General features: G+C 37.6%; 1 protein-coding gene across 1 annotated transcript in view; it reads left to right on the top strand.

Moving 5' to 3' along the window:
- FRS2 (fibroblast growth factor receptor substrate 2) overlaps positions 1–19,784 on the top strand; it is a 117,957-nt gene extending 98,173 nt beyond the window's left edge. Inside the window, exons 5-10 of the mRNA XM_007463552.1 lie at positions 7,211–7,305; positions 12,795–12,886; positions 14,419–14,605; positions 15,629–15,787; positions 16,150–16,313; positions 17,692–19,784. Coding sequence (XP_007463614.1) covers positions 12,821–12,886; positions 14,419–14,605; positions 15,629–15,787; positions 16,150–16,313; positions 17,692–18,642 — 1,527 coding nt within the window. The 5' untranslated portion in view covers positions 7,211–7,305; positions 12,795–12,820 and the 3' untranslated portion in view covers positions 18,643–19,784. The remainder of the gene's footprint in view (positions 1–7,210; positions 7,306–12,794; positions 12,887–14,418; positions 14,606–15,628; positions 15,788–16,149; positions 16,314–17,691) is intronic.
- Positions 19,785–20,521: the final 737 nt, after the last annotated feature.

The following is a 20,521-nucleotide window of genomic DNA, read 5'->3' as shown; positions in this document are numbered from 1 at the left end:
GAGTTGTTATTTAATGGGTATAGAGTTTCATTTCTGCAAAATGAAAAAGTCCTTCAGATTGGTTGCACAATATTGAGTATATTTAACACTACTAAACTGTATGCTTAAAAATGGGTAAGATTGGGGTTCCCTGGTGGCGCAGTGGTTGAGAGTCCACCTGCCGATGCAGGGGACACGGGTTCATGCCCCGGTCTGGGAAGATCCCACATGCCGCGGAGCAGCTGGGCCCATGAGCCATGGCCGCTGAGCCTGCGCGTCTGGAGCCTGTGCTCCGCAACGGGAGAGGCCACAACAGTGAGAGGCCCGCGTACCGCAAAAAAAAAAAAAAAAAAAGATCAGATGGTAAATTTTATATGTATTTTACCACAATTTTAAAAATTAGAAAAAAGAAAAAAAAGATCTGAAGGTGAGAGAGAGTTTCTAACAGGATTTTTAATATTTTCAAGAGCTTTATAGGTTAGCACACTGATTCTTTTGTATATTTAACTTCATTTCAAAGCTTTTCCTTGATAGAGGATTATAGATGGATCGCTCTCACTTCTCTTAATCACATTTACTATGAATAAACTCATTTCAGGATAGGGGTTGTGGGATGCTTATGAGAGGAACAAATAAAAAGAGGAAGAGAGATTTTTCTTAGTTAATTGGCTAAAATCTCTTAAGAGAGAGAGCTAGACAAACATCACATAAGAGAAATGATTTATGGTAGAATTAGCTGGACAGTTTTATAAGCCAGAGGCAAAGCATGATGTATGTTAAGCTTCTGGAGAAAAAAAAAGCTGTGCTAAGGAAAAGGCAGTGGGTTGCTGCCCACCCTAATGTGGCGTGTAGCAGCAGCTCACAAGGGGTGTAAGCAAATACCTGGCTGAACCGCTGATTTTATATACAGGTTATAAGTCCAGAACGAAAAATTTTGTTTGTGTGTGGGTTCATGGTTTTGGAAATGTTCACTTTGGGTATCAATCATATTTGTTAACTCAAGTTAATATATAGATTAAAATGAGACTATTTGGAGGTCAGAGAGCAGAAGCAAGAAGAACTACAGTCCTGCAACCTGTGGAACAAGAACCACATTCACAGAAAGAGAGACAAGATGAAAAGGCAGAGGGCTATGTACCAGATGAAGGAACAAGATAAAACCCCAGAAAAATAACTAAATGAAGTGGAGGTAGGCAACCTTCCAGAAAAAGAATTCAGAACAATGATAGTAAAGATGATCCAGGACCTCAGAAAAACAATGGAGGCTAAGATCGAGAAGATGCAAGAAATGTTTAACAAAGACCTAGAAGAATTAAAGAACAAACAAACAGAGATGAACAGTACAATAACTGAAATGAAAACTACACTAGAAGGAATCAATAGCAGAATAACTGAGGCAGAAGAACAGATAAGTGACCTGGAAGACAGAATGGTGGAATTCACTGCTGCGGAACATAATAAAGAAAAAAGAATGAAAAGAAATGAAGACAGGCTAAGAGACCTCTGGGACAACATTAAATGCAACAACATTCACATTATAGGGGTCCCCGAAGGAGAAGAGAGAGAGAAAGGACCCAAGAAAATATTTGAAGAGATTATAGTCAAAAACTTCCCTAACATGGGAAAGGAAATAGCCACCCAAGTCCAGGAAGCACAGAGAGTCCCAAACAAGGTAAACCCAAGGAGAAACACGCCTAGACACATAGTGATCAAATTGGCAGAATTAAAGACAAAGAAAAATTTTTGAAAGCAGCAAGGGAAGAATGACAAATAACATACAAGGGAACTCGCATAAGGTTAACAGCTGATTTCTCAGCAGAAACTCTACAAGCCAGAAGGGAGTGGCATGATAGACTTAAAGTGATGAAAGGGAAGAACCTACAACCAAGATTACTCTACCCAGCAAGGATCTCGTTCAGATTCGATGGAGAAATCAAAAGCTTTACAGACAAGCAAAAGCTAAGAGAATTCAGCACCACCAAACCAGCTCTACAACAAATGGTAAAGGAACTTCTCAAAGTGGGAAACACAAGAGAAGAAAAGGACCTACAAAAACAAACCCAAAACAATTAAGAAAATGGTCATAGGAACATACATATCCATAATTACCTTAAACGTGAATGGATTAAATGCTCCAACCAAAAGACACAGGCTTGCTGAATGGATACAAAAACATGACCCATATATATGCTGTCTACAAGAGACCCACTTCAGACCTAGGAATACATTCAGACTGAAAGTGAGGGGATGGAAAAACATATTCCATGCAAATGGAAATCAAAGCTGCAGTAGCAATAGTCATATCAGATAAAATAGACCTTAAAATACAGAATGTTACAAGAGACAAGGATGGACACTACATAATGATCAAGGGATCAATCCAAGAAGATATAACAACTATAAATATATATGCACCCAACATAGGAGCACCTGAATACATAAGGCAACTGCTAACAGCTGTAAAAGAGGAAATCGACAGTAACACAGTAATAGTGGGAGACTGTAACACCTCACTTACACCAATGGACACATCATCCAAAATGAAAATAAATAAGGAAACACAAGCTTTAAATGACACAATAGACTAGATAGATTTAATTGATATTTATAGGACATTTCATCCAAAAACAGCAGATTACACTTTCTTCTCAAGTGCGCACGGAACATTCTCCAGGATAGATCACATCTTGGGTCACAAATCAAGCCTCAGTAAATTTAAGAAAATTGAAATCATATCAAGCATCTTTTCTGACCAACGCTATGAGATTAGAAATGAATTACAGGGAAAAAAACATAAAAAACACAAACACATGGAGGCTGAACAATATGTTACTAAATAACCAATAGATCACTGGAGAAATCAAAGAGGAAATAAAAAAATACCCAGAGACAAATAACAATGAAAACACGACGATCCAAAACCTATGGGATGCAGCAAAAGCAGTTCTAAGAGGGAAGTTTATAGCTATACAAGCGTACCTCAAGAAACAAGAAAAATCTCAAATAAACAATGAAACCTTACACCTACAGGAACTAGAGAAAGAAGAACAAAGAAAACCCAAAGTCAGTAGGAGGAAAGAAATCATAAAGATGAGAGCAGAAATAAATGACATAGAAGCAAAGAAAACAGTAGCAAAGATCAGTAAAACTAAAAGCTGGTTCTTTGAGAAGATAAAATTGATAAACTATTAGCCTGACTCATCAAGAAAAAGGTAGAGGACTCAAATCAATACAATTAGAAATGAAAAAGGAGAAGTTACAACAGAAATACAAAGCATCCTAAGAGACTGCTACAAGCAACTCTATGCCAATAAAATGCACAAACTGGAAGAAATGGACAAGTTCTTAGAAAAGTATAACCTTCCAAGACTGAACCAGGAAGAAATAGAAAACATGAACAGACCAATCACAAGTAAGGAAATTGAAACTGTGATTAAAAATCTTCCAACAAACAAAAGTCCAGGACCAGATTGCCTCACAGGTGAATTCTATCAAACGTTTAGAGAAGACCTAACACCCACCCTTCTCAAACTCTTCCAAAAAATTGCAGAGGAAGGAACCCTCCCAAACTCATTCTAGGAGGCCACCATCACCCTGATACGAAAACCAGACAAAGATACTACAAAAAAAGAGAATTGCAGACCAATGTCACTGATGAATATAGATGCAAAAATCCTCAACAAAATACTAGCACACAGAATCCAACAACACATTTAAAGGATCATACACCATGATCAAGTGAGATTTATCCCAGGGATGCAAGGATTCTTCAATATATGCAAATCAATCAGTGTGATACAGCATATTAACAAATTGAAGAATAAAAACCATATGATCATCTCAATAGATGCAGAAAAAGCTTTTGACAAAATTCAACACCGATTTATGATAAAAACTCTCCAGAAAGTGGACATAGAGGGAACCTACCTCAACATAATAAAGGCCATATATGACAAACCCACAGCAAACATCATTCTCAATGGTGAAAAACAAAGCATTTCCTCTAAGATCAGGAACAAGACAAGGATGTCCAATCTCGCCACTATTATTCAACACAGTTTTGGAAGTCCTAGCCGTGGCAATCAGAGAGGAAAAAGAAATAAAAGGAATACAAATTGCAAAAGAAGAAGTAAAACTGTCACTGTTTGCAGATGACATGACACTATACATAGAGAATACTAAAAATGCCACCAGAAAACTACTAGAGCTAATCAATGAATTTGGTAAGTTGCAGGATACAAAATTAATGCACAGAAATCTCTTGCACTAATGATGAAGAATCTGAAAGAGAAATTAAGGAAACACTCCCATTTACCATTGCAACAAAAAGAATAAAATACCTAGGAATAAACCTACCTAGGGAGACAAAAGACCTGTATGCAGAAAACTATAAGACACTGATGAAAGAAATTAAAGATGATACCAACAGATGGAGAGATATACCATGTTCTTGGATTGGAAGAATCAATATTGGGGAAATGACTATACTACCCAAGCAATCTACAGATTCAGTGCAATCCCTATCAAATTACCAATGGCATTTTTATGGAACTAGAACAAAAAATCTTAAAATTTGTATGGAGACACAAAAGACCCTGAATAGCCAAAGCAGTCTTGAGGGGAAAAAACGGAGCTGGAGGAATCAGACTACCTGACTTCAGACTATACTATAAAGCTACAGTAATCAAGACAATATGGTACTGGCACAAAAACACAAACATAGATGAATGGAACAAGATAGCCCAGAAATAAACCCACGCACCTATGGTCAACTGATCTATGACAGAGGAGGCAAGGATATACAATGGAGAAAAGACAGTCTCTTCAATAAGTGGTGCTGGGAAAACTAGACAGCTACATGTAAAAGAATGAAATTAGAACACTCCCTAACACCATACACACAAAAACAACTCAAAATGCTTTAGAGATCTAAATGTAAGACCAGACACTTTAAAACTCTTACAATAAAGCATAGGAAGAACACTCTTTGACATAAATCACAGCAAGATCTTTTTTGATCCACCTCCTAGAGTAATGGAAATAAAAACAAAAATAAACAAATGGGGCCTAATGAAACTTAAAAGCTTTTGCACAGCAAAGGAAACCATAAACAAGATGAAAAGACAACCCTCAGAATGGGAGAAAATATTTGCAAATGAATCAACAGACAAAGTATTAATCTCCAAAATATATTAACAGTTCATGCAGCTCAATATTAAAAAAACAAACAACCCAATCCAAAAATGGGCAGAAGAACTAAATAGACATTTCTCCAAAGAACACATACAGATGGCCAAGAAGCACATGAAAAGCTGCTCAACATCACTAATTATTCGAGAAATGCAAATCAAAACTACAATGAGGTATCACCTCACACCAGTTAGAATGAGCAACATCAGAAAGTCTACAAACAACAAATGCTGGAGAGGGTGTGGAGAAAAGGGAACACTCTTACACTGTTGGTGGGAATGTAAATTGATACAGCCACTATGGAGAACAGTATCGAAGTTCCCTAAAAAACTAAAAATAGAATTACCATATGATCCAGCAATCCCACTACTGGGCATATACCCAGAGGAAACCATAATTCAAAAAGACATGTGGACTTCCCTGGTGGCACAGTGGTTGAGCGTCCACTTGCCGATGCAGGGGACATGGGTTCATGCCCCGGTCCCGGAAGATCCCACATGCCGTGGAGCGGCTAGGCCGGTGAGCCATGGCCGCAGGGCCTGCACGTCTGGAGCCTGTGCTCCGCAATGGGAGAGGCCACGACAGTGAGAGGCCCGCGTACTGCAAAAAAAAAAACAAAAACAAAAAAAAAACATGCACCCCAATGTTCATTGCGGCACTATTTACAATAGCCAGCTCATGGAAGCAACGTAAATGCCCATCAACAGACGAATGGATAAAGAAGATGTGGTACATATATACAATGGAATGTTACTGAGCCATAAAATGGAACAAAATTGGGTCATTTGTTGAGACGTGGATGTATCTCAAGACTGTCATACAGAGTGAAGTAAGTCAGAAAGAGAAAAATATCGTATATTAATGCATATATGTGGAACCTAGAAAAATGGTACAGATGAACCAGTTTGCAGGGCAGAAAAAGAGACACAGATGTAGAGAACAAACATGGACACCAAGGGGGGAAAGTGGCGGGGGGATGGGGGTGGTGGTGTGCTGAATTGGGCGATTGGGATTGACATGTATCCACTGATGTGTATAAAATTGCTGACTAATAAGAACCTGCTGTACAAAAAAATAAAATTCAAGAATTTAAAAAAATTTTTTAAAACTAAAAAAAATAAACTGCTCTGACTTTCTCAGCACTCCTTAAGTTTTTTGGTTGCCACCACTCATACAGCTTTTATTTCTGTCTCTTTTTTTCTCAATAAAAGAAATTCATTTCATTAAAAAATAAAATAAAATAAAAAAATAAGACTCTTTGTAAAACCGCTAACATAATGCCTACTGTAGTATAGCTGTTTAGTAAATGCTAGTGCTCGTGCTTGAGTGAATTTGATTTTTTTTTTCTGTGTTGTAGAAAGTGAATAAATTAACCAGAAAATTTTCAGAAGTATATTGAAATCTCTTAAAACTCTAGATTGTAATTTATTGCTGTAATTTATATCATTATCCTGTGACTCTATGGCATGCTAGTTCATACTGTTTTCTCATGACTGACTCTTCTGATTTGATTCTGGGGGTGTCTTGTGGATTAGAAGATACAGAGGGTGGATTCTAAAGACAGTCCACTCTTTGGCAGGAGGGACGGTGAGGTTTAAGAGACGTGACTGGATATAGAGAATTAGCCTGCCCTTGGCTAAAATGGGGTTTTAGAGCTGGAAAGGAACCTTGGAGGTAGTTTAGTCTAACCTTTCATTTTATGGCTGTGGAGATAAATATAGAGAAGTGTGTTGTCTAATGTCATAGCTGTAGTGGAGAAGCTAAAATCAATGGCTTCTAAAGGTCCTGATATCCAAACATCATGGAATGTAAGCTGCTGCATTTTTACTTTTCTTTTGAAAAGGCTGTATTGATGGTACCATGTACACATTATATTAATTTTTAGAATAGATCTTATAAATTATATATATTTTAATCAAAAATTCAGTCTTTTTAGTTTGTTTAAATAGATTAACTGAAGTAACAGTGCTGCCAGAAGTCTCATAAGGAAAACTGTTTTTAAAGAAATAACAAATTCTTGACTTTTTCTTGCTAATTGTAGGTTAAGTCAGCAAACAAAGAAAACATGGTGTTTTGAAGTATGATTAAACTCCTGATGCTGCATCAGAGGCTAAGAATATTAATGGCCAGATCTAGGTAAGTTGAAGTTTACTTTTAAAAAAATCATTAAGTCCACAAATTACATTTTTTAAACTAGAGATTTTAATAGTGTTTTCTTGAATGCAGTTTTATTTTGCCTCCTTATATGTTGTCACCTTCCACTTCCCAAAAATAAGGACAATTGGCTTTAATTAAACATGACAGTGTTTACTAATTTAAAATACTCAACACACTTGTTGCAATATTGATCTTCCCAAACAGAAGCTACCTTTTGTTCTTGAATGTACTCTTATTACTTTCCTATGTGGCTTTCTTGAGGGAGTATAGTACGTCTTTTTGTGTTTTTGCTGAGTTATAAACTTGACTGGGTAAGATGATGAGATCACGTGGTTTCTCATCAAGTGTTTACAGGTATTCGTATATATTGTTGGGTGTTACATAACTCAGACGCTCTCCAGGTATTAATCTGATTGTCATAAATGCAGACTATCTGTGTCTTGCCTTCCCCCCTGCCTGGGAATTCATGCTTCAGGAGGAGGAGTCAGAGATGTGGGTGAAAACTTCACATTAAAAATCTCCTTCTGTGCTGGAAGATTGACTACAACTGCCTGTAGTCCCAGCTGTTTCACAGTCTTACTCCTACTAAGCCTATCCTTCAGCCTTACTGAGGCCTCCTGTTCCTTTTTGCCTCCCTCCGTTTCTCCCATTTCATCAGCCCTCTTCTTTCTTGCTTCTTTCCTGACCAGACCTGATGGCCCATTACTTCAAACCCCTATATTGCCAATATCCTTTAATTTCCTTGTCCTTTTACCTTCTGACCCTGGGTCAGTTGAACTGTCTACCCTCTGGACTGCTGAGTACAGCTAGAAAAATTGCATAATCTTACTCTCCAGCTTCTGCTAAGTCTCAGCATAGCCTACTTAATAATCCTGCTACCTTTCTTGGGTAGCTTCTCAGAGAATAATCCTCAAGTCCTTCATTGTGCAAACGTGGCTTCTGTTTTACCAAAGAAATTTAGGATAGGTGTTACCTATTTCAGCTTCTCTACTGTGTTCCACCCATCCTTATTTTCTGCTCTCGCTCCTCAGAGGACAAGGCACTCCTTCTCTGGGCAGACTTCTTAGTCTGGGCCCCGGAACTCATCTTCTCTAGCCTCCCCGCTCTGCCTTGATCCATCCTGTAGCCATCTATGTCCTTTGTTTTTTCCTATATTCTTTAACCTTTACTGACATACTGATTACTAATCTGCATAAATCTATGTCACCTTAAAACAATAAGTAACTCAAGCAACATATTTTCTTTTGAAACCGTGTTCAGCCATACCCTATCACTTTAGGCTTTCCTTTCCAACTGTGTTCTTGAAAGAGCCTTTTCTATTCTTTGGAAGACTACTTCCTTATCTTCCATTTGCTCACTGCTGAATGGCTTCTGCCTCTACCTAACACTCCACTATGGATAAAACCTTCCTTCTTGACACTTTCTTTTCTTAGTTTGTACTATTCTGATTGTTTCTCTTCTCCTTCACTTGTTTTTCTCTACTCCAGTATTTGTGCATTTGTGTTCCCCAGAATTTTAACTGCAGACTGCTCTTTATACTGTCCTTGATCCGGGTCTTCTCTTTTATAGTTTCAAATACCATGTGTCCCAATATTTTACCTCTTTCCTCAAACCCATTCTGATGTACTTACCTCTCTATTGTAAGTCTTCATTTGGTTGTTCTCTGGAATCTCAATTTAACATGTCTAAAACTGAACTAACCACCATCACTTCCTCTCAAAGACCTGAGAAAGTTTTTCCTATTTCAAGTAATGGAACCAGCACCCTTCATCTGCCGCCCTGAAAACTGCCTCTTACTTCCTGTATACCTAGCCAGACACTCAGTGCTACAGACTTGTCTTCCTAAATATTTTTTAAATTCATTATTTTCATCTTTATTCCTACTATTGCTGCTCTGGTTTTAAGTCTTTGGCATATTCCATTTTTCAGTAGTCTCTCACTGGCTTCCCTTCCTCTGAGCTAAACTCCCACTTAAAATTACCCTGCAGATGGAGGTATCTAAAATGAATTCCTGACCACCTCACTTTCCTACTTAAAATACTTCATTGGCTTTTCACCTTGTGTAGGATGAAATTCATTCTCTTTGGAGTGGCATACAAGGATTTCGTGTCACATGGTAGGCTTTTCATTAACTATTTTTGTACTGAACTGAAGCATTCAATGTGAATATAGTCCCCAGGTAGGTTGTACCACCATTCATATATCCCTGACAAAATCGGAGGTGCTGCCTTAACAGGTAGCCTGTGAAGATGTCAAGTGGAAGAATGCTTTTTCTACCTCTTTTGAAAATAGTTGAAAAATATTTACTTGAGGCATTATTTTTTCAGGCAAAAGCCACACTGTAGTAATCATTTAGCTCTTTGTATTCAGTGGTGAGGCTGGATAAGCAAATTCAAGAAGACACTTTGTTTTTTTGTTTCTATCAATTATCTGTCTGCTTTAAAATTTTTTTTGAAATATTCTTTTGGCCTCCTCATCTTCTAATTTATTAAACACTTACTAATTTTTAAAAATTAAACATTTATTGAATATCTGCTATGTCAAACAGTATGCTTAGTGCCCTAGAAAATTCAGAAGACACGGTTCCTATCCTCTTGGAAATCACAGTGAAGTGGGCGGTGAGACAGGTCAACATTACAGTAGAATGTGATAAGTGCCATGATAGAGTCATGTCCATTTGACTACAGGGACATTGGAAGCAGGCTAGCTTCAAGTTAGTTGGAGTCCCAGATCCCTAGGTTGTTGTTCAGGATGCTTTATGGTTTGGCTCATGCTTGTGTTACAGCCTACCCTGCACTCTAGTCGTACTAGATGCCTCACTTTCTCCTGAATACATTGCCACCTTTCATGACTTTTATCGTTGCACCTAATTTTTTATCTTGTCTCAAGTGCCTGTTTCTGTTTTTTGCCTAGCACACTGTTTCTGCTCACCTTTTAAAGTACCAGCTCAAATGGTGCTTCCTGCCCTTCCTAACCCAGTAAGTTAGTTGCTTCTTTCTCTGTGCCCACGGAACTCTTCTTATATTCTGATATGAGGTTTATCATAATGCATTATCTGTTGACATCTCTGTCTTTCCCTTTAGATTCACGGCTCTTCAGAGGTACATCCTGTGACTTAGTCATCTTTATACCATGATACTTAACTGGCATATTAAGGCACCAAATATGAATCTTTTTTTTTCTTTTATGTAACAAGATTTTTTTTATCCTTATGTCATCACACATTTTCCCTATATAAATTTATTTGTTTACGTTTTTAATTGAAACATAGTTGATTTACAATGTTGTGTTAGTTTGTGGTGTACAGCAAAGTGATTTGGTTATATATGTATATATATATATATATATATATAATTTTTCATATTCTTTTCCATTATGTTTTATTACAAGATATTGAATATAGTTCCCTGTGCTAAACAGCAGAACCTTGTTGTTTATCTATTCTATTTATAGTAGTGTGTATCTGCTAATCCCAAACTCCTAATTTATCCCTCCCCCACCCCTTTTCCCCTTTGGTAACCATAAGTTTGTTTGCTATGTCTGTGAGTCTGTTTCTGTTTTGTAAATAAGTTCATTTGTATCATATTTTGGATTCCACATATAAGGGATACCATGTGGTATTTATCTTTCTCTGTCTGACTTAACCTCATTTAGTGTGATAATCTCTAGGTCCATCCATGTTGCTGCAAATGGCATTATTTCATTCTTTTTTATGGCTGAGTAGTATTCCATTGTATATGTATATATACCACATCTTCTTTATCCATTCATCTGTCAGTGGACATTTAGGTTGCTTCCATGTCTTGGCTGTTGTAAATAGTGCTGCTATGAACATTGGGGTACATGTATCTTTTCAAATTAGAGTTTTCTCTGGATATATGCCCAGGAGTGGGATTTCTGGATCTTATGGCAATTCTCTTTTTAGTTTTTTAAGGAACTTCCATACTGTTTTCCATAGCGGCTGCACCAAGTTATGTTCCCAACAGTGTAGTAGGATCCCCTTTTCTCCACACCCTCTTCAGCATTTATTATTTGTAGGCCTTTTAATGATGATCATTCTCACCAGTGCAAGGACACCACCAAATATGAGTCTTAATTTAACTTTACTATTTTACTTATCACTTCTTTTGGTTTATACACTAGTATCCTTTTTTATCTGCTTAATCCTTACACCTGCCAGCATTCTTTATCTTCCTTTAGTGCAGTTCGTTCAGCTCACAAGAGACTTAGAGCACCTCCTGTTTGCTAGGTATTGTATTAGGCACAGGGAATGCAAGAATGAATAAAGTCCATCCCTGCTGGGAAGGAGCTCAAAGTGGAGGGAAGTAGATAGATAGGTAAACAGTCTATCACAATTTTTACTGAGTAAACAGTGTGAAAGATGCTGTGATACTGGGAAGCTCAGGGTGCTTTGGGGGTACACAAGGAATATAACTTGCCCAGTTGGTAGGAGTCAGAGAAGGCTTCCTGAAGGCACTGTACTCTGAAGTTGAATCTTGAGAAAGGAGCAGCATGGAAGGCTGTGAGAGAACAAGATGCTCTGGGGAAACTGTTTAGTATGGCTGGGTAGGACTCAAAGCAGAGAGGAGGGCAGAGGTTAGACTGTATTTGTAGACAGAGACCAGATTGTGAAGGACCATGTGTCATACTGATGAGCTTTGCATTTTTTCCTGAAGGTAGTGAAGATCTGCTGAAGAATTTTAGGCAAATTTTAATCAGATTTATGTTTTTAATGTTTAATAGCTTCTTACGCTTCCTTCTTTCAAATACTGTCTCATCCATTCTCATTCTTTCTCTTGTTTGTAAGTGAAGTTTTGGATTTTTCCTTTGTTCACTTGCAGTATTCTTCAACACTAAATGCCCCAGAAAGCCATAATTTCATGTATTCTTGTAATAATGAGGTACTTTCAGTTTTGCCAGTATTCTCTGTGTTAAGTTACAGCTTGAATTTTGAGTTGTCTTTCTCTCTTAATGAACTATTCCAGATTTGTTTTTGTGTCTTATTAACCAATTTTGTCCGTTGGGATACATAAAGAATACTACAATGCATGGTATGAATCAAAATACTTGCCAAGCCAGAAGTCTAGCATCCTTTTGGAAATTTATTAATAAAGAGGGACTGAAATTCCTAATAAGCCATAAACGGTTAATTCTATGAATGACTTTAACAGTGTTATATGTGAGAACTTAAATTGGTTTCTTTTAGATAATTTTAAAATAGGCAGACCTTTGCAAATTAAATTTCAGATTTCTGTGAAGTCTCCCTCACAGAATTATTATTCTTGTTGCTGAGTAAAATTCTCCAGCTAGTTGTATGAAATCTAGCTCTAGCCATTTACTTCCTTAGGCTTAGTTTTCCTCATCAAAATAACGCAGGGCTTATGTTAGATGATTTCTAGTGTCTTTTTCTGCTTTATGACTTTTGTATCTTACATCTAATAATTTTTTGCAAATTATCTTTCATGTAGTGCTCACATGGTCTTCTGAAGAAGCCATGGGTAGCTGTTGTAGCTGTCCAGATAAAGACACTGTCCCAGATAACCATCGGAACAAGTTTAAGGTCAGTAAAAGCTGGTTGAGATGTAGCTCTCACTGCCTACCTGGATACTCTTCTTTTACTTCACTTGATTAACATGTCTTATTATTTCCTCACTTTTGTATTCAGACCCTTTTATTTTCCTTTTTTGTCCATTCTGCCTTTTCTTGTTTTAACAAATGATGACGACATTTCTTACTGACAGTGTGAAATCCTCTTTTCCTTTTCCTTTGGTCTTCCATATCCAGTTAGAGCCACACAATTCTGATAATACTGTCTTTTTTTTTTTTTAACTTGGAAGACAGTTACGTTTATTTTTACCTTTCAACATCACCAATCATGGATATGAGTGCCTAAATCTTGTATCTCCGTCAGGAAAACATAGCACTAATGAGTGACTGTTATATCCTCTGAAGAACTCAATCTTTGGTCACAGTGATAAGAGCCCCTGGATTTGGTCCCATCAGACCTCTTTGAAATGACCTACTGATAATATTGTCTTTAAAATGCCACTTTAGAGGTGCCTCTTCAGTCCCGTCACCAGCTCCCAGTCATTGTTCAATGCCTGGACAAATTCATAACTGAACTGTATCTTCAGTCACCTCTGTGATGCATCCTGCAGTTGACATCAAATTAATCTTCCTCCTTCATCATTCTAAAACTTCAGTGGTGTTCTGTTACTTAGATGCTAAGTGCTCCATTCCTTACTCATCCACAGTCATTAATCTCCCATATTGTGACCTCATTCTGCTGTAAATCATAGCCACTGGATCACACAAACCTAGGTGTAAGTCACAGCCCTCTTGCTTCATAGCTTTGGTACCTTTGGCAGGTTACATTATCACTAAGTCTTTGTTGATTTGTGTGCAGTGGAGAAAATACTGTTACCTGCAGTTTAGGATCAGTATTAAATGACAAAAACACAAGTAAAGCACTTTACCCAACCCCGGGGTATAGTAAATTCTCCCTAAGTGTTATCTGTTCTTTATAGTCTCTGGCCATTTTCTGAAACTGAGCAGTGCAAAGCCTTCCCTTACATGAACTCAATGCCACTCCTGTCCTGATCTCTCTGAAACATACCTTCTTTGTCTCTGCTGTAGCACTGCATCTTCAGGATGTGCCCCCTAACTCCTGACCCACCAGTTCTCCCTCTTAACTTTATTTCCTGTCTAAATTTAATTATACCCAAGGCCCAGCTAAAGTCCCTCCTCTTCTTATGTGAAGGCTTCTCCAACAACCCTCCGCCACAGTTCCTGCATTTCGCAGCCTCTGGTGCACTCATCTGTTAGTTAAGCATTTACAGTTTTGTGGTGTTTTTCGTGTTTGTGTATCTTATCTCCTCAGTGGGAATGTGAGTTCTTTGTGGATATGAACTGGGTATTACACTGCTACATAGTCCATGCCCTAAACACACAATTGGTTGTTGAATGAACTAACAAAGGAACCAGTAACTGAACCAATAAGCAATAGTACATTTTCCTGACAAATTAGTGAAATATGTGCATAACTGTCAAGTGGGAGCATTAAGTTAGCACTAATTAAACTTTCTTTTTTAGGTCATTAATGTGGATGATGATGGGAATGAGTTAGGTTCTGGCATAATGGAACTTACAGATACAGAACTGATTTTATACACTCGCAAACGTGACTCAGTAAAATGGCACTACCTCTGCCTCCGACGCTATGGCTATGATTCGAATCTCTTTTCTTTTGAAAGTGGTCGAAGGTGTCAAACTGGACAAGGTAGGTAGAGCCTTTATTTTTTTTTCTCCAAACATTGTCATATTTGAAATATCATTCTATAATTCAGTTATTCTATATGTAATGTTTAATGTTTTACTTTTATCCAGAATAAAAAAATTCTCAAATAAGTGGATTATTTAAAAAAGAGACATCGGGCTTCCCTGGTGGCACAATGGTTGAGAGTCCGCCTGCCGATGCAGGGGACACGGGTTCGTGCCCCAGTCCGGGAAGATCCCACATGCCGTGGAGCGGCTGGGCCCGTGAGCCACAGCCGCTGAGCCTGCGCGTCCGTAGCCTGTGCTCCGCAACGGGAGAGACCACAACAGTGAGAGGCCCGCGTACTGCAAAAAAATAAAAAAATAAAAATAAAAAGAGACATAGTACACTATGTATTCATTTATCAAGCATTTATTAAGCATGTTTTCTATGTCCAGAATTTTGGCTTATATTAAATTTAAGATTTGCAGTAAGTAAATGATTAGTCCCAGTAAATTGCCTATATGTCTTTACTGTTGTAACTCTGGGAAAAGAACCTAAACTTTGGAGTCAAACAGAGCGTACTTTTATTTTTTGCTACCTACTTCTTGAAAGTCCTTGGGCAAGTTGCATGACCTCTGTCGCATCAAATTTCTTCTGTATCAGAGGGCAACGGTAATCCAATAATTAAGGTAATGATTGTAAACCACTGAGCAAGGGCCTGTCAAGTGATAAAGAATTCCCTTGGTAATGGTAAGTTGGGCTCCCCCTGCTGTTAAAAAGCAGACTAGAGTAAGTTTGCAAATCTTGTTTTTGTCTTCCTTATTTTGAGCCATCACCCATGGACAAATGAAAATTATTCTGTGAACTTTTGGGTTTATGTTTTGAAACAGGGAATATAATTAATTTATCAGACATTTATTTTAAAGCCTTTTCTTGCTACTGGTGCATGGAATGCTTACTTTACAAGTTTGTTCTTCGACAGGTGCTCCTGTGTCTTTTTTAAAGATGCAGTGACCATTTTTTTCTTCTGGTTTGTATTTGTAGGAATCTTTGCCTTTAAGTGTGCTCGTGCAGAAGAATTATTTAATATGTTGCAAGAGATTATGCAGAATAATAGTATAAATGTAGTAGAGGAGCCAGTTGTTGAAAGGAATAATCATCAGACAGAATTGGAAGTCCCCAGAACACCTCGAACACCTACAAGTAAGTGTCCATTTTCCTTCTTCTATTATAAACTATAGGTTATGGTTTTTTAATCTATAAATTGTTAGGAATTACCATTGGCTAACGTAAGTATAGTGGTTGTGAGTTTTAAAAAACTGTTAGCTATAATTATAAACATTTTAAATATTTTAAATATGAAAACATTAAATGTTTCATATTATTTAAAATGTGAGTGGAAAGTTAGAGTGGAGGTGGTACGCTGTTTTGCTCTGGTTTCTCATATGTCTTGCCAGAAACATCTTCCTTAAACCTCTCAGTGCTGATTGTATTCTCATTCATTTTTATTCTCTGTGCCCTACCCCTGTATCCTTTCTTAAACCAATAAACAAACAAACACTCAGCTCCAGGGTTTGCTGCTCAGAACTTACCTAATGGATATCCCCGATACCCCTCATTTGGAGACGCTTCATCCCATCCTTCAAGCAGACATCCTTCTGTGGGAAGTGCACGCCTGCCTTCAGTAGGTGAAGAGTCTACACATCCCTTGCTTGTGGCTGAGGAACAAGTAAGCATGTCCTACTGTCTAACATATTGTGTGGGGTTAGAGTGTTATTGTGCTAACACTTGAAGGTTTTAGTTTGAATTTTAGCTGTCACTATTTGTATATGACTTTTGTAGTGAAGACTCAGAGGAAATAGTATGTATTTTCTGTCATATACCCAAATATATATAGGTGTTGAGGGAAACTTAGCATCACAGTAAGTTTGTGGGTTCACAGGAGAGGTGCATCTATAGATAAAGACGGACATAACCAATGGCCAATTCAGTTACAATAACCTCCAATGAAAGCTTTTTATGTTACAGTTTTTATAGTTAGTGGACTACTAGCAATAAGGCAGATTTTGTTGTCAGTGTTTTAACAGAGCAATTTAATATTCCTGACTATTATATTTTCATTTTAGGAATGAAGTTAGCTGGTTAACATTGTCTATGTATTACTTAGTTATACTTATCTTTTGTCAACAATATGGTTGTTTATCATGAAGAAATTTTTACTGTTTTGAAATCCATTTGTTTGTGTTCTTTACTTGTTAAATGAGTTCTTATTTACTATAATTAAATTTCCCTTAGTTTTGAATTTTATTTTTGAGATTTTCAAATTTTATGTGTAGACTTCTGAACTTTTTTTATATTGTCCCCCCCGCCAAATACCACAAACTTTTCTAAGTAGCATTAATTTCCTGGTATCTATTTGATAACTATGCATTTTACAGAGCTCTTATTGAATCTAGTAGGGTCTGTCTCTTTGTATAGTCAGATCATCTATAAATTATGATAAATTTCTCTCTTCCTTTTTAATACTTGTTATTTTCTATTTCTAAATCAGGTTTTAATAGATTGATGAGAATTTTAGAACAACATCAAAGTAATAATCCCCATTTGTTCCTGAGTTTTTATTTTTTCTACAGAATGCTTATCATGTTTCACCATCACATGTGTTTTGTTTTGTTTTTGCGGTACACAGACCTCTCACTGTTGTGGTCTCTCCCGTTGCGGAGCACAGGCTCCGGACGTGCAGGCTCAGCAGCCATGGCTCACAGGCCCAGCCGCTCCGCAGCATGTGGGATCTTCCGGGACCGGGGCACGAACCCCTGTCCCCTGCATCGGCAGGCGGACTCTCAACCACTGTGCCACCAGGGAAGCCCCATCACGTGTATTTTAAAGCAGTTATTCTTTTATCAAGCTAGGAAGATATTTCTACATTTCTCCCACCTCCCCCTAACCTTTTTGTTGGTAAAAAAAAAAAACAGGTACAAAAGCTTTGAAGTAAGAATATACTTAGAAAGTTAATAAAATTAATTGATATAGTCAGGCAAATTTTTTTGTTCTTTGTTTTTCTTTTTAAAGCAAGTTTACTGATTCACTTTCCTCTTTTGTTTTAGGTACATACCTATGTCAACACTACAGGTGTACAAGAAGAACGGAAAAACCGCGCAAGTGTGCATGTCCCATTGGAGGCAAGGGTTTCTAATGCTGAAAGCAACACACCAAAAGAAGAACCAAGTAATATTGAGGACAGGGACCCTCAGATTCTTCTTGAACCTGAAGGAGTCAAGTTTGTCTTAGGACCAACCCCAGTTCAAAAGCAATTAATGGAAAAAGAGAAACTGGAACAACTTGGAAGAGATCAAGTCAGCGGAAGTGGTGTGAATAACACGGAATGGGACACTGGCTATGACAGTGATGAACGAAGAGACGTGCCCTCTGTTAACAAACTGGTGTATGAAAATCTAAATGGGCTATCTCTCCCCAGTGCCTCAGGGCTCAGGAGAGGTCGTCTGCCGTCCACCAGTACCTCAGATACCCAGAATATCAACAACTCAGCTCAGAGAAGAACTGCATTGTTAAACTACGAAAATCTACCATCTTTGCCTCCTGTTTGGGAAGCCCGCAAGCTAAGTAGGGATGAAGATGACAATTTAGGACCAAAGACCCCATCTCTAAATGGCTACCATAATAATCTTGATCCAATGCATAACTATGTAAATACAGAGAATGTAACAGTGCCGGCAAGTGCTCACAAAATAGAATATTCAAGGCGTCGGGACTGTACACCGACAGTCTTTAACTTTGATATCAGACGCCCAAGTTTAGAACACAGGCAGCTCAATTACATACAGGTTGACTTGGAAGGTGGCAGTGACTCTGACAACCCTCAGACTCCAAAAACGCCTACCACTCCCCTTCCACAGACCCCTACGAGACGCACAGAGCTGTATGCTGTGATAGACATCGAGAGAACTGCTGCTATGTCAAATCTGCAGAAAGCACTGCCACGAGACGATGGTACATCTAGGAAAACTAGACACAATAGTACTGATCTGCCCATGTGAGCCCAGAAACCATTACATTGTTTGCACCTTTGTGAAGTTTTAAAAAATGAAGATGCAAGTGCTTCATTTTTATTTCTAAACACTAACTCCTTTTATAGACTGATAAAAAAATTTTTTCTATTTCATGTGCTTCTTTAAAGGGAAATTAAAATGTAGAGCAGGTACTCATAAAAGAACACTAATTTCATTCTATACTACTCATTACTGTACAGCAGCATTCCCATTTTCACAGTGCCTATTTAAAATGAGAATTGAAGTGAGTGACATGCTGGTCAATTTTTATTAAGATTCTGGACTCATGCATATCATTCACGTCTAAGACATGGTTGGCATTTAAAGCATATTATAAAGCCTCTTGATAATGTGCATTGCTAACAGATAACTCTAGGCTTTGAAAGTACTATTTGTAGATTTACTATTCATGGTATGTGACCTCCAGCATGTAACATGAGGAATCCTTTATTTCATTAATTGTAGGCTTTTTGACTTGAGCCAGGACATATGTATGGAAATAGAAGTACCACACCTCCTATGTACCAGTCAGTTCCTTAGCCTTCAGCGTTTCTAGAAAGAGCCCTACGTTCGTGAACATGGTTTGCTGTTGGTGTGTTGAAAGGCAGGAAAGAGACGAGGTTTTCTCTTTACTCATCTCATGGTGTCATTTGAAAGGCATGCCCAGATATCTTAGTCAGAATTACACATAGGCTCAAGAATCAGTCTCAGGTCACTTGATCCAAAAACATTTGAAAATCTGAACCATGATCTCTTGAAAGTTTCTCTCCTGCAGATTATTAACAGTAACATTGTTTTCTGGAGGCATTTGTGCCATTAGATTGCCATTTACCTTCAAGTTTTTCCTTTGGTGTTTGGGATGTCTAATTTTGTTGCTTCATGTCTTTTTCAATTTAGGATGTTTGAGTTTGTATATAGTTTTGAAATTGGATTATGTGTTCATTGTTGTTTAGTTTGCATTTTTGTCAAATTGTGGTTTTGAAGGTTCATTTGGAACTTACTGTTATTCTATAACAGGGTTGCCCTTGTCCAGTATTTATTTATATGCCGTTTACTTTTCAAGTTGATAAAAGCATTCTCACAATTTTAAATTTCACTTGTGTTCATAGGTGATCTCTTAAGCAGCTGAGAAGAAAAAAAAAAGGAAGCTACTTTTAACATGCAAATTTCCCTAAAGGTACTGTGTTTTCTCTGTGGGCACTCTCCCAGCACTTTAGCAGTGATCCCCTCAGTCACATGGCTGCAGTTGTACTTTGCCCACTGTCGTGCTCCTCAGCTCTGCTGTCCTTTCGCTCATAGCTGGATCTTGGGTTATCCCTTGATTTTAATAGAATGTTAAAATTGTTGCCAGCATAGCAGGTACAGTGGAAGTCTTATAGCAATGACATTGTGTCATAATTTAGGATTGAAAATGAATTGAAGTTTATATAAACTGATGAGAGTCCATATGTCTAGCTCTTGGAAAATCAAGAATTTTCCAGTTTCCCAAATCCTAGAGAAGATAAGAGCAGGTAGAGTGGAAAGAAGGTTAGATATCCTTGTAAAATATGTCACTGTCTCCTCTAAATATGAGGATATTTGAGATTTTGGTCTGGATCTACCAGATGTAACTAAGGTTAATTTAGCATGAAAACTTTTCAGTCATATAGCATCCAATCTGTTCCATAAATGACCTAATTATAGGACAGTGAATGGATTAGCAAAATAATAGGGTGGGACCATTATAAAGAAAATAAATTATTAAAGATGTCTTTATCATTTTTAGTGCCACTGGTTTATGTGCATAGCAGAATTTTCTTTCTTTTCTGTGAATTTGGTGCTTACCAAAGTGTTCACTGTTCTCTAAAAAGAGAGCAGTGGTATAGGT

The sequence above is a fragment of the Lipotes vexillifer genome, unplaced genomic scaffold (assembly GCF_000442215.2).
Source record: "Lipotes vexillifer unplaced genomic scaffold, Lipotes_vexillifer_v1.1 scaffold602, whole genome shotgun sequence".
Taxonomy (NCBI): Eukaryota; Metazoa; Chordata; class Mammalia; order Artiodactyla; family Lipotidae; genus Lipotes; species Lipotes vexillifer.
This window is presented reverse-complemented; position numbering and strand designations above follow the sequence as displayed.